This window comes from Neomonachus schauinslandi, chromosome 13 (genome assembly GCF_002201575.2).
Source record: "Neomonachus schauinslandi chromosome 13, ASM220157v2, whole genome shotgun sequence".
Lineage (NCBI taxonomy): Eukaryota > Metazoa > Chordata > Mammalia > Carnivora > Phocidae > Neomonachus > Neomonachus schauinslandi.
The window spans coordinates 81,133,629-81,146,157 of record NC_058415.1 but is presented as its reverse complement, the minus strand read 5'-3'; the positions used below and the strand labels follow the sequence as shown (position 1 = coordinate 81,146,157).

Below are 12,529 nucleotides of genomic sequence, written 5' to 3'. Positions count from 1 at the left end.
GGGAAAGTGGGCCTCTTGTTTGAGATTTTCGTCCGTCCTCCGCAGCCCCCGGGCTCAGGAGCCCCACAAGCGCCCAACACCTTCGTAACCTCCATCTCATCTTCTGCCTCTCCCAAGTTCTGCGCCCTCAGAAGGCCAGTGCCGTCTCCCCGGGCGGGCGGGCCCAGGCGGCTTTCCGCCCTCTTCCAAGATGGCCGCCACCGCTTCTGTGACAGGCCTGATCACGTGGGCGCCGTCGCCTATGAGGTCGCCGCGGCTCCGGCGGCGATTGTCCCTTCCCGGGCCCCGTCCCGAGGAGGCGACTGCCCTTGTCAACCGGAGCCTGAGCGATCATGGCAACGGGCTCAGGCGGGGAGCGCGTGGCAGCGGCGGCAGTTTGGTCGCGGGCCGGGGCGGCGGAGCGGCGGCGGCGGCGGTGGCACTGGCGCTGGCACCGGCCCTGAGCGCCATGCAGCGGGGCAGCTCCGAGAGGGAGCTGGCGGCCGGATGGGAGGCGGAGGCAGTGGCGGTGGCCGAAGCGCCGGCGGCGGCGGCGGAGCAGGGCGGCGTGGACTCGGGCGCGGCCGGAGAGCCGGAGCGCAAGGCGCCGGAGCAGCAGCCCAGGGAGGGGGCCCCGGCGCAGCCCCGCGCGGCCGAGGAGGGGGACGCCCGCGTCGTCCCGCGGCCGCTGCCCACGCTGCCCCTGGCCAAGCCGCAGCCGGCGCGGGCGCGGGGCCTCTGTCCGCACCGGAAGCCCCGGAGCAAGGGCCGGGGCTGCCGGCGGAGCTCGGGCCGCTCGGCGGACGAGTACTGCTCCCAGCGGCCGGTCACCGTGGACAGCTCCAAGGCCAGGACCTCCCTGGACGCCCTGAAGATCAGCATCCGCCAGCTCAAGTGGAAGGAGGTGAGGCCCGGCCCGGCCCGGCCGCGTGGGCACGGCGGGAGGGTGGACAGTTCGACCTCAGAGGACCCGGCGGCCCACGACAGGGCTGAGGGCTGAGCTCCTGCCGAGCGCCACGCTCCAGGTGCTCATCCTTCAAGGCCTAGCCCCTAAAGTCACTTCCTCCAGAAGGCTTTCAGCCCGCTCCTGGTCAGGTTAGCCGACTCCTTCCCCGGGCTCCCCTGCACTACGGCTCTGGCTTCTAGCCCTCAGCGCTCACCTGCTGTAGATACCAGCTCTCCCCTGCGTTGTAGATCTTAGCTTTTATGTCTGTCTCCTCCCCCAGCTTTGGGTCCTCGGGGCCCGGGACCCTCTCTTTCACTTCTTCATTTAAGTTCTCTTCGTTCAGCACTTACTGTGTGGCAGTTGAACAGTTGGTAGTTTGGAGGCAGACAGACTTAGGGTCTCACCACACCCTGCCACTTAGCTCTGTGACTTTGAGCAAGTTGCTTCACCTCTTAAGCCTGTTTCCTTTCTGTGAAGTGAAGCTAATAATACCTGTCTCGTATTAGTATTAGAAGACTCACTGCTTATTGTGGCATAGCACAAGTGTGCAATAAATGGTAACTCATCCTACCACCCTCACCTCTCTCTCCTCCTCCATCACTGTCACCACCACCATCATCATCATCAGGGCAGGAACTGTATTTTACATTCTAGGACTTGGCATATGGTGCATGTCAGTAAGTGGTGGATGCAAGGGCGAGTGAAGGAATGGGTTATTCATCCCTGAACCCATTTTAGACCTGGTGGGGGCAGGGATGCAGCACTAGTGACACAGAGGGGTGCCTGTTGCAGTTGGCTGACTCGATAAAGCCATTTGACTTTCTTTTCAGCTTCTAAGGCTACTTAACAGGGTTCCAGGAGTGGTGGGGTTGTGATTTAGGGGAGTCAGGTCTGGAGACTTAGACTCAGATGGTCTGCTGATGGAACAGGAGTCCACAACAACAGGCAACATGAAGATTCAGGTACTTAGCTCTGTCTTTGGCTATGGCAGACATTCAGGAATGGTTTTATGAAGTTGGAACACACAGAGAGATGGCCACAGAAAGAATTGATGAGGTCAGAAGGTTGATGTCCCAACAGGAAGGAGTCATGTAGTTTGGAGGGAAGTCAAGAATCAAGCAGGGCAGACTTCCAGGTAGGTAGGGGTTAGCCATTGGGGAAGTCTCACTCCCCATTCCCCACTCCCTGGGTGTCAGGGTCCCCAGGCTTGGGGCTTGGGATTCAGAGGAGGACTTCTATGCCTAGGATACCTGGGAGGAGGGCTCCCAGTTCTGGGCAGGGTCCCAGGTCTGGGCCAGAGATATGAGGGCCAAAACATCATAGAATTGGAGAACTTGTTAGTGCCATGGTCCTAATGAGAATCCAGGGACTGAAACCAGGCCCAGAACCAGGTGAGGATGACTGGCCCAAGGAGGGCCTGTGCTTAGCTTAGCCCCGTGGGAGAGAGAGAGACACAAAGCTGACTAGATCTTGAGAGATGGAGCCAGAAGGACTCAGAAACCAGCAGGCATGCATGCCAGGTTCATGCACTCAGTCTGTGAGCATTTGCTGTGGATGCTGGACTCTGGGAATCAAAGATGCTTAAGACGTAACCTCTGCCCTCAAGGACCTTATATAGTTCAGTAGGGAAAAAACACAAGTAAAAAAAAAAAATCATTGCAGTGATTATAGGATCTTTACTGCTGCTTCCTGAAATGCTCTTTTCCCAGTTATTTGCATGGCTCACTCTGTCACTTTTGCTCTTTGAGCAAACGCCACCTCCTCAGAGAAGCCTTCCCCTGTGATCCCTCCTCCAACCCTTGCTCTTCTTTATTATCTTTTTTATAGCGCTAAACTCTACTCGACGCTATATTATGTATTGTTTGTTTATTACCTGTTTCCCTCATTAGAATGTAAGCTCCACGAGGGCAAGGGCTTTGTTTTATTTACTGCTGTATCCTCAGGTGCTTGGCACATAGAAGGTGTTCAATAAATACTTGTTAAATGGATGAACACATTATGTGATGTGTGTCTCCCTGTCCCTATGTAAAGGTGTAAGTGCTGGGGGAGAAGAGGAAGGCCATCTCAAGAAGAGTTTCCTGGAGGAGAGAGGTATAAACTGAGTTCTGAGTGTTGAAGAGGAGTGGGAGTTATTTAGGGGCTGTCGACTTTGGATCTCTGGTAGAGGGCGTAGTATGGGCATAGAGGTACCTTTGGGGCTTTGCATGTAGTTCAGTATGGCTGGATATGAGTGGGCGGCAGGATGGTGGTGAGGGGAGGCTGGGGAAATGAGCAGGGGTCAGATGGGGGATGTGGACTTGTTTTTGGGAGGCTGAGTGAGCCACTAAAAGAGTTTAAGGTTCTTCCATGTATCGACTCTGCTCGTTTGGCAAGTGAGTTAAACTCTTTAGGCTTCTTCGTCTGCCTCTCTATCAAATGGGGGTAGATTGGGCTAGCTAGTTTAATGGTTCTCCCGTGGCAGCCACATAATGGTAATGTTAGTCTACACGAGGCCCTTGCACTGGTGAACAGTGTAGGGGGCAGTTTCCAGGCATTACCTGTAACTGCCCCCTCCACCCCAGTCCTGCCTTTTACTTCTTGGTCAGAAAGCATATTGGCCTGCAAGTGGAGTTGCTCCTTCTGGTATATTTTAAAACAAATTCACTCACCTCAGTAGGACTTTACTATTAGATGTGTGATTATTCACTTAATGTCACTCTTCCCTATGAGTCTATGAGGTCCTGGTCCTCCTGTGAGGGCGGGAGTGGTGTTTGACTTGGGGCACATATTCACCAAATGATGATACTTGCCACAGAGCTCACACTTCATCTTGATACCCTAGAATGTGGACTTTCAAAAGTACTGGAGTGGGTAAACTTTAAGTTCCTTCCAGCTTTAAGCTATGATTATGGTATTTTTAGTACCTACTCTAAAGTTGATTGCATGACAAGTAACTTATAAAGCAGGTACCAACAAAGTGCAGATACTACCTCTTCAGGCCTCAGTTTCCCCCTCTGTTACAGGGGTGATGTTGGACAAGATCATCTGTAACGTTCAGCACTGATGTTCTAGGAGCAGGCATATCTCCACTGGGAGCTGGGACACAAGGGATCGAGTGGTGTCCCTTGTACGCCATGCTGTGCTGTTGCCGCAGGATTTGGGAGTACCCGGCTGGCTTTGGCAGGGGTGGGTGGGTAGCCCAGGTAGGAAATAAGGTCATGAACACCAACCAGGGTAAAAGTCTTTCCTTTGTGAGTGCATAGTGAGGGGCCACACCACAGGGTCCATTGAGCAGGGCAGCATGTAGCTAGCGTGTGAATTTAACATTTGCTCCGTTACAGGTCACGGTCTCTCTTCCTCCTTCACTTTTCTTTATTACACATACATTTAACGACAATGATTGTGAATGTCAGCAGCTGTGATGAATGCTTACATAACTCTTACCCTGTGTATGTAGCTGCAGTGATTTGATTTTCCCAACAGCCCAGTAAAGTGCCTCATTGTCTCCATTTTACGGAAGAGGAAATTGAAGTACACAGAGGTTAACTTCTCCAAGGTCATGCGGCTGGTAAATGGTGGAGCTAGCATTTGAAACAGACTCTCTGTTTGAAACCAGCCTTCAGTTCTGGGCTCTTACTGTTTCTTACTGGATCTCTATCTGCAGACCCTGGGGTGGAGTTATAGATCTGGATGTGAATGGGATTCACTCCCTGCCCTCCAGCAGCTCCCAGTGTGAGGGACAGACGTGCACACAATGGCAGTCCAATCTGGGTGCTGAATGGGTGAAGGCCATTCCACACAGAATAGGAACAAAGGCAGGGAGCATGGATCAGCTCTTGTATGCAGAATGGGACGATGGCAGCATAGGGAGCATGTGGGAGAGCAGGAGAGATGAAGAAGGAGCCAGATCACGGAGGATGTTGGAGGCCACGCAGAGAAGCTTGCGCTTCTGTCTGAATATGACAGGATCTTGCCATATATAGACTCAGCTTCTCTTGCCCACTCTCTCAGCCCCAGGTGAACCACGCCAACTCTCTGATGATTCTCTTTTCAGTTCTCTCCACGCTGGTCAGGTCTAATCCACTTGTGTCTACAAAGTTAAATTTGCCTCTCAAAGGAAAATTCACAAATGTTAGCTCTGTGAACTTAATAGATAAGGTGAAAGTTTATTTTAGAATAGCCAGATCAGGTTTATGGAGTCACTATTGAAGTTGCCACATGAAAGAGAGGGATGGTTCCTGGCTCCTAGTAGATACTCAGTAAATATTTGTGGACTTGTATGGTCCTCTTTCAACTGTGTAAGTCCTGTATATTCTTTTGCAGTTTTGACACCAGCAGTAATGAAACCTTAGGGAAAAGACACCAAGGAGAATAGATGCCACTATTGTTACGAGCTGCCCTCCTTGGAGATGTAGGTTCTGTATCCATGCTCAGTGGTGCTGTGGACACCAGCTAGCTGACGTGAACGAGGGCACTGAGAGATTCCATAGAAGGACCTTTGTTGATAATAGCTTGCATAAGCCCCTGCCCCAAGATCTATTACAGTGAGAGCTCTTTGTTTCAGAGACTCCAAATCATGGGTTGTTTTCTGAACTTTATCCAGCCTTCTTTAGAATATGTATACACTTATTATATTGTCCTATTTATAACTTATATAATATTAGTTACTGCTTATTAAATATCTGCTTTGTGCCAGGCATTGTACTTAGTGTTTTATGCTTATTAAAAATTATATCAGACATTTACTATGGATTGTTTTATGTAATCCTCACAGCAAGCCCCCGAAGTAGATGCTATTATCATTTCCAAATTACAGTTGAGGAAACTGAGGCTTAGGGAGAGGTTGGTGCAGGGCTAGCCCAAGGCCACAGGTAACAAGTGGCAAAACCATCCAGGGCCTGTGCCTGGAACCAGCGTATAGTCCTACGCTGTCTTCTTTGCTAATCCTTTGCTAAAATCCACCCTGCCAGGAGTTACTCTATTATTCTTAGTCCCAGATAATGCTTGAAGACACTGAGGGGGGCACAGCAATTAAGAGGCAGAGTCAGGGTTCAAACAGTGGTCTGTCTTGTTCCAAAGCACACTTGTTGGTGTGTTTTATAATTCTCCACTCGTTACCCCCCCCCGTTTGTCTGACTCATAACTCTCAAATGACAGTGGAGCCGCTCAGAACCAGGAGAGCGGTATTGCAAATAGGACTTAAAATAAAACACGTTGAAATATATCCTGCCTGGCAGGGGGAGCATTTGGTGACTGTACCTTCCAAATTCTATTTTGTTGCTGCCCACAGAGAAGTAATTTGTGTGCCATTTGACTAGCTGAGTTGCCTTGCTCCTCTATGGAATGTGGTCCTGCTCTATGAATCGCTGTATCTCATTCCTTCTGGAAGAAGGTAGGAGTATAAAATGAAAAACTGGATAGTTTAATCTTACCTCCCTTTCTCGTCCCAATGATAGTCATTGCAGTTTACATTCCGTTTTTTGAAAACAACATTATATGTAAGAATGGTTTATATCCTACTCCATCAAATGCTCTCCTTTCAACAGACATGCTATTTTAATGCTAGTCCACCAGAATTTTTCCTTTGCCAGTTGAGCTTGTCTGGCCATAAAAATCACAATTCACTACTGCTATTGTTTGAACAATATGGTATGTGCAATAGCTTCACGAATCCACACTAATGTCTCAAACAGTCCTTTAAAGAATAAGTTCCAGGGGCTCATATTCAAGTTCAGGGGCTAGTACAAATTAAAGTTTTGTTTTTTTAGCCCATAATTCCTAGAGCTGTTTCCTAGAGCTTTACAATAGAGGGTAAACATACCCTCTATTGTAAAGAGCCTCAATTTTGGTAGCATTCTGGATTCTGGGTTTGTATCAGCAGAAGTCGAACGCAAAAATTCAATCACACAATTTCTTTTTCTTTCAAATCTGTTCTTTGAAAAGGACATATTATAATAGTAACTGCCCACTCTTTAAGTGCCTTCTCTAGAGGGGAAGTGTTGTGTCTGGAGCTAGCATGGGCTTTGGATTCAGGCAGCTGAGTTAAAATTCTGCTACTAATGACTTGTGTGACCCAACCCATCGTGTACTAAATATAGAATCTGAGCCTCAATTTCTTGTTCTGTAACAAGTCAATGACCCCTACCTTGCAGAATTTTTGTGAGATTAAATAAGGGAATGTGTGTAAATTGCCTTAACCCCATGCTTGACACTGTGAGTAGTTAGTAAATGTTAGCCGTTTTTCTTCCTTTGAGCAATCACAGACTTTGGTTATTTATTATTTATTATTTATTTATTTGGTTACTTCTTTTAAAAACTAGAAAAAAACTATTATAGAATTTAGTCTGCATATATAGGTTACTGGTTAACCAGAACATCTATGACCAGCTCATTGGAATCATTTCATAAATATTTTGAGACCTACTCTGTGCCAGACTATATTTGGGCTCTTGGGATACAGCAGATAGCAAAAACCCACAAAGCTCTCTGTGGATAAGGGACAATTACATTTTAAATGAATGTCAACGTGATATAGTCTAGGTTTAAAATTTTTAAAATAACGTGGGCTTAAACTTTTGAACCCATCATACTTTTAAGGTTTTGTGAGTTTAGTTGAAAAATTTAAAGCCGCTATTTTGAACCTGGTGCCTTCCTCACACGTTGGTGTATTAATTATCAAAAACGTCACCGTGGGAAGCTTATTGTAGCTATTTGAGTTCACAGGGAGGACTGAGGTTGTGCCTGGGAACATACCCATCAGCTGTGTGGACGAGATGTGGATTTCCTGAGCTGGTTTCTTCACTCTTTACTGTCATCCCTACAGTCCTCTCACTGACTCTGGAAACACCATTGCCAGACATGGGTTCAAATCTTGGCTCTGTGACCCTGGGCAACTGCTCTCCCTCTCTGAGCCGAAGATGTCTCATCTCTAGGAATGAGCATCACATACTTGATAGGGTTGATAGGAGGGTTCAATCAGAAAATCTTTAAAGTGCCTGTGTTTCCAGTAGGAATACCTGTTTGGCTTTCCCTCCAGTGAATTTCTGTGACACCTTCCTTAAGTTTTATAACAGAAACGTGGAGGTGTGAACAGGCAAATAACCTTGCTTGTCCTTTCATTCGTTTTGAAGTCCTCCCTTCCTGTGGCTTCTCCCCTGCAGCCACGTTATGTCCCTGAGATTCCTCTGCAAAGGTTGGTGTTTTGCTGGAGAGAGCAGTAACCCTGGTTCTCTATTCCACATGGACTAATATCTCTCCTTTCACGTCACGTCCAGTCGTGCCTGTAACAGCTGCCTCGGCTGCCATTGTGTGCGTGTTTGTTTCCCTGGGTGTGTTTGAACCATTATCTAGTGATGTTTATAAATGCCTTTGTAAGTCCTAGCAGGCAGTTCTGACGACTCTTTCTGTAGCCCCATCTGCTTCTCTTGTCATCTGAATAAAACCTCCTTATCCTTCATGGAGCTGGAAGAATAGGGCAGTTTCTCTCCTGCGCCCATCATCCCAATTTGGTAGAATGTTACTTTTCCAAAAAGTCCTTCTGTCCATCTGCCTAGAACTCTTATGAAGGACAGTTTTCCTATTTTGTTTTTTAGGCTCATAGGGAGATTTTATTTCTAGTTGTGTCTCAGAACTGTGGTTTATTGGAATCTAAAAAAGCAACAATGGTAAATTTTCTGGACATCTTAGATTATTTATAAATAAATTTGTTCAATATCCAAAAACAGTATGTGCTTATAAAAAATGTATGCAGTTCCCAAGTATATAAAATAACCCCCAAGCCCGCGTTCCTCACCCCATCCCCTTCCCTTCTAACTCTTCTCCTTAAGAGGCAACACCACTGTTACAGTTTGGTATGTATCCTTCCAGAATTTTTTCTTACTCCTGCATGTGTCAGGATAACTAAATTGTGCTCTAGTAACAAGCAACCACAATATGTCACTGGCTTAATAACAACAGAAATTTATTTCTTGCTCATGCTCAGGAATTCAGTGCAGGTTGATGGGGGGAGGAGGTATGGCTGTCAGCATTTTGTTATTCAGAGACCCATGCTTCCAGCTCAACACCTGCTTCACTGAGTCACTGAGGGGAAGGGAATGTGCACATTGTGCGCTGACTTTTAAGACTTCTACCCAGAAGTGACTGTGCTCACATTTCACTCACCAAAGCGTTACATGGCATGGCTAACCTCACAGGGCTTGGGGATGTGCGGTCCTACCATGAAGGTATAAAGAGGATAATCAGAATATCCGGTGAACGGTGCTAATGACCACCGCAATATGAATCATATGTAGAGATGCAAGAGATACATATAGAGTATATAAATTTAAACATACATGATTTTAAATACTGCAGTTAAACAATATGTATAATGTTTGGCAACTGCTTTTTTAGTATGGACATCTTTCTCTGTTAGTAAGTGTGGGTTCATATCATGTTAATAACAATCTAATAGTCCATTTTATGGATATACCATCATAAAATTTATTGATGGATATTGTTTCCACGCTTTTCCCTTACAATGACAAAGAAAGGCACAGTGGACATCGTTGTTCAGACAATAAGTGTTTATTTTATTTTTTTTTACTTTTTAAAAAGATTTTATTTATTTATTTGACACAGAGAGACACAGAGAGGAGGGAACACAAGCAGGGGGAGTGGGAGAGGGAGAAACAGGCTTCCCACTGAGCAGAGAGCCTGATGCGAGGCTCGATCCTGGGACCCTGGGACCATGACCGGAGCCGAAGGCAGACGCTTAACGACTGAGCCACCCAGGCACCCCAATAAGTGTTTATTTGTATAAATACTTCTGTAGGATAAATTCCTAGGAATTGTTGGGTCAGAAGGTATATGCACTTTGTGTTTTGATGGTCACCATCAAATGCCACCAGCAATGTTGAGAGTGCCTATCTTCTCATCTTCTCTGCAATCCATCTCCTATTAATCTTCTAAATCTTAGCCCAATCGATAGGTAAAAATGTGTTCTTTTGATTTACACTTCTCTGCTTGTCAGTGAGGTTGGGCTTTCAGTATGCTTACTAGTCCTTTGTACTATTTCCTCTGTGGAATGCCTAAATGTATTCTTTGTTCGTTTATCTTTCAGGTTGTTTATGTTTCTATTTTGCTTATGTTGATGTTTTTCTTATTGGTTTATAAATATTGTGGATAATTACTTTTTGTCTCATATGCACTGTAAGCCGTTCCCCTGTTGATTATTTAAACATCTAATAGATAGTCATTTGCCTTGCATAATCTACCTTATTCTAATTAAAAATTTTTTCATTCCTATTCACTAAAAGCAGTCCTTACTTATTGTTGACTTGTTGGCTCAAGAGGGTAGAAAACATACACAGTTCTATCTTCAGATGCTGTTAAACTTCTAATGGATTAACAGGTTGTGTTGAGAACCTTAGGGTCTTATATTTCTATGGAGCTAGATGGGTTTTTCTTTTTTTTAGAGAGGGAAGGGGGAAGGGGCAGAGGGAAAGAGAGAATCTTAAGCAGACTCCATGCCCAGCGCAGAGCCTGACATGGGGATCGATCTCAGGACCCTGAGATCATGACCTGAGACCAAACCAACTGAGCTTAACCAACTGAGCCACCCAGGCACCCCAGAGCTAGATGTTTTATGTGGAACTTTTACATACATTTATCTAATTGACTTGAACTTTGTGCAGTGAGTATGGTAGACTTCATTATTTCTGTTTCATAGTTGTCATTATGGTATGGAGTTAGATTTGGGTTTGGACCCCCACCACTTATTAGTTCTGACACGGGGGGCATCATACTTGTCTCATAGGGTGGTTGGCCCAATTTAATAACATATGTTTAATAACATATATAACCTGCATGCCAAAGCCACTACACAGTAAGTCTTGGTTCCATTTCAACTCTCCCACCCTTCAGAGTTGTTAGGCGACATACAGCTTAGAACTAGACGCCGGGTCTCCTGGCTCTCAGGCTGGGTCTTGTTCCAGTGACCACATTGCCCTTCTAAATTGAGTATGATTTCCTGGCCCCCTAGAAATAAATAAGACCATTGGAAATTACTTAATTACCTAAGTCATCAATACAGGACTGGGCTTTGAGCCTGGCTGTTAGTTCCATTTAAAAAGCACATTGTTTAAATACTAAAATTTTGGGAAAAAAATTGAAAAAATTTATAATCCTACTACACAGATGCAATGACTCTTTTCTTTTTGAAGCATTTCGTTTCAGCATTTCTTCAGCATAAATTTCAGCTGATGTGATTAATGTCAATGTTTTACAAAGCTGATCTAGTGTTATTATGTTAACACTAATGCCCACATTATAATTTAGACATTTTCCTATGCTATAAAACCTTGCAGAAATGTCATCTTAATTGTTAAAAAAAAATCTCATTCAGTGAAATTTATTTATTTATTTTCATGTTAGTAAATGTTTAGATTGATTCCTCTGTGAAAAAATTTTCTGGAGTCCTTTTCCCCTACATTTTAAATTATTTTCTTAAAATAAACTTTGCAGAAATGAAGTATTTGGGTGAAAGGATATGTATATTTTCAGGCTTCTGGAACGTATCACTAATTTGCTTTCCAAGAATTGTAGCAGTTTCTTTCTTTCTTTCTTACTTTCTTTCTTTCTTTGTCCTTTCTTTTTCTTTCTTTCTTTCTTTCTTTTTTTTGAATTGTAGCAGTTTCTACTTAACAGTATATGAGAGTTCCTACAGGTACCTGTTTTTGAAAGATGTAATGACAAATATTGGAGAAGAGAGTGAACTAGGTGAATCTCTTCCCTGTCTTTGCCAAATCTAGTTCTGATAATTATTCCTAGTTCAAAGCAGGGCATTTTGATAGGACTATTTTTGTGTAGCTATTATGTCTAAATTGAAATAGCCACATCAGAATATAAAGCCACTTTTAAATTTTCAAATAATTTACTCAGTGGACATGCTTGATTTTCTCTCTACCCTTGACCCTTTCCCCACATCTGGCTCCTGGATCTTCTTCCCATAGGCTGAGGTTTAAGCATTTCGCATACAGTTGGGTAATGAAACTGTGGAAAGTTTCAATAGGTTATTTCTTTGTCTCTTAGGTTTTGTCAAAATATCTCTGGTGTGAAAAAAAAGGACACATTAAAGGTTGTATTAAAATGTCACATACCATCATTAGCCATTAGGGGAATGAAAATCAAAACCACGATGAAATACTACTTTGTCCCTACTAGGATGTCTAAAAAAGCAAATCATAAGTGTTGGTGAGGATGTGGAGAAATTGGAGCCCTCATATGCTCTTGGTGGGAATGTAAAATGGTGCAGCCATTTGAAAAATGGTTTGGCAGGTCCTCAAAATGTTAAACATGGAATTTCTACATCCCAGTAGTTTACTCCTAGGTATATACCTGAGAGAAATGAACATGGATGTTCACTAAAAAACACTATGCTAATGTTCACAGTAGCATTATTCACAATAGGCAAAAAGCGGAAACAACCAAATGTCCATGAGCTGACGGGTAAACAAAACATGGTCTATCCATGTGGTGGAATATTATCTGGCCATAAAAAGGAATGCACTGATACATGCCACAGCATGGATGAGCCTTGAAAACATCCTACGTGGGCGCCTGGGTGGCTCAGTTGGTTAAGCGACT

General features: G+C 44.8%; 1 protein-coding gene across 1 annotated transcript in view; it reads left to right on the top strand.

The window, feature by feature from the left end:
* Positions 1–303: 303 nt before the first annotated feature.
* Positions 304–12,529, top strand: part of TTLL11 (tubulin tyrosine ligase like 11) — a 225,994-nt gene continuing 213,768 nt past the window's right edge. Inside the window, exon 1 of the mRNA XM_021691507.2 lies at positions 304–883. Coding sequence (XP_021547182.2) covers positions 449–883 — 435 coding nt within the window. The 5' untranslated portion in view covers positions 304–448. The remainder of the gene's footprint in view (positions 884–12,529) is intronic.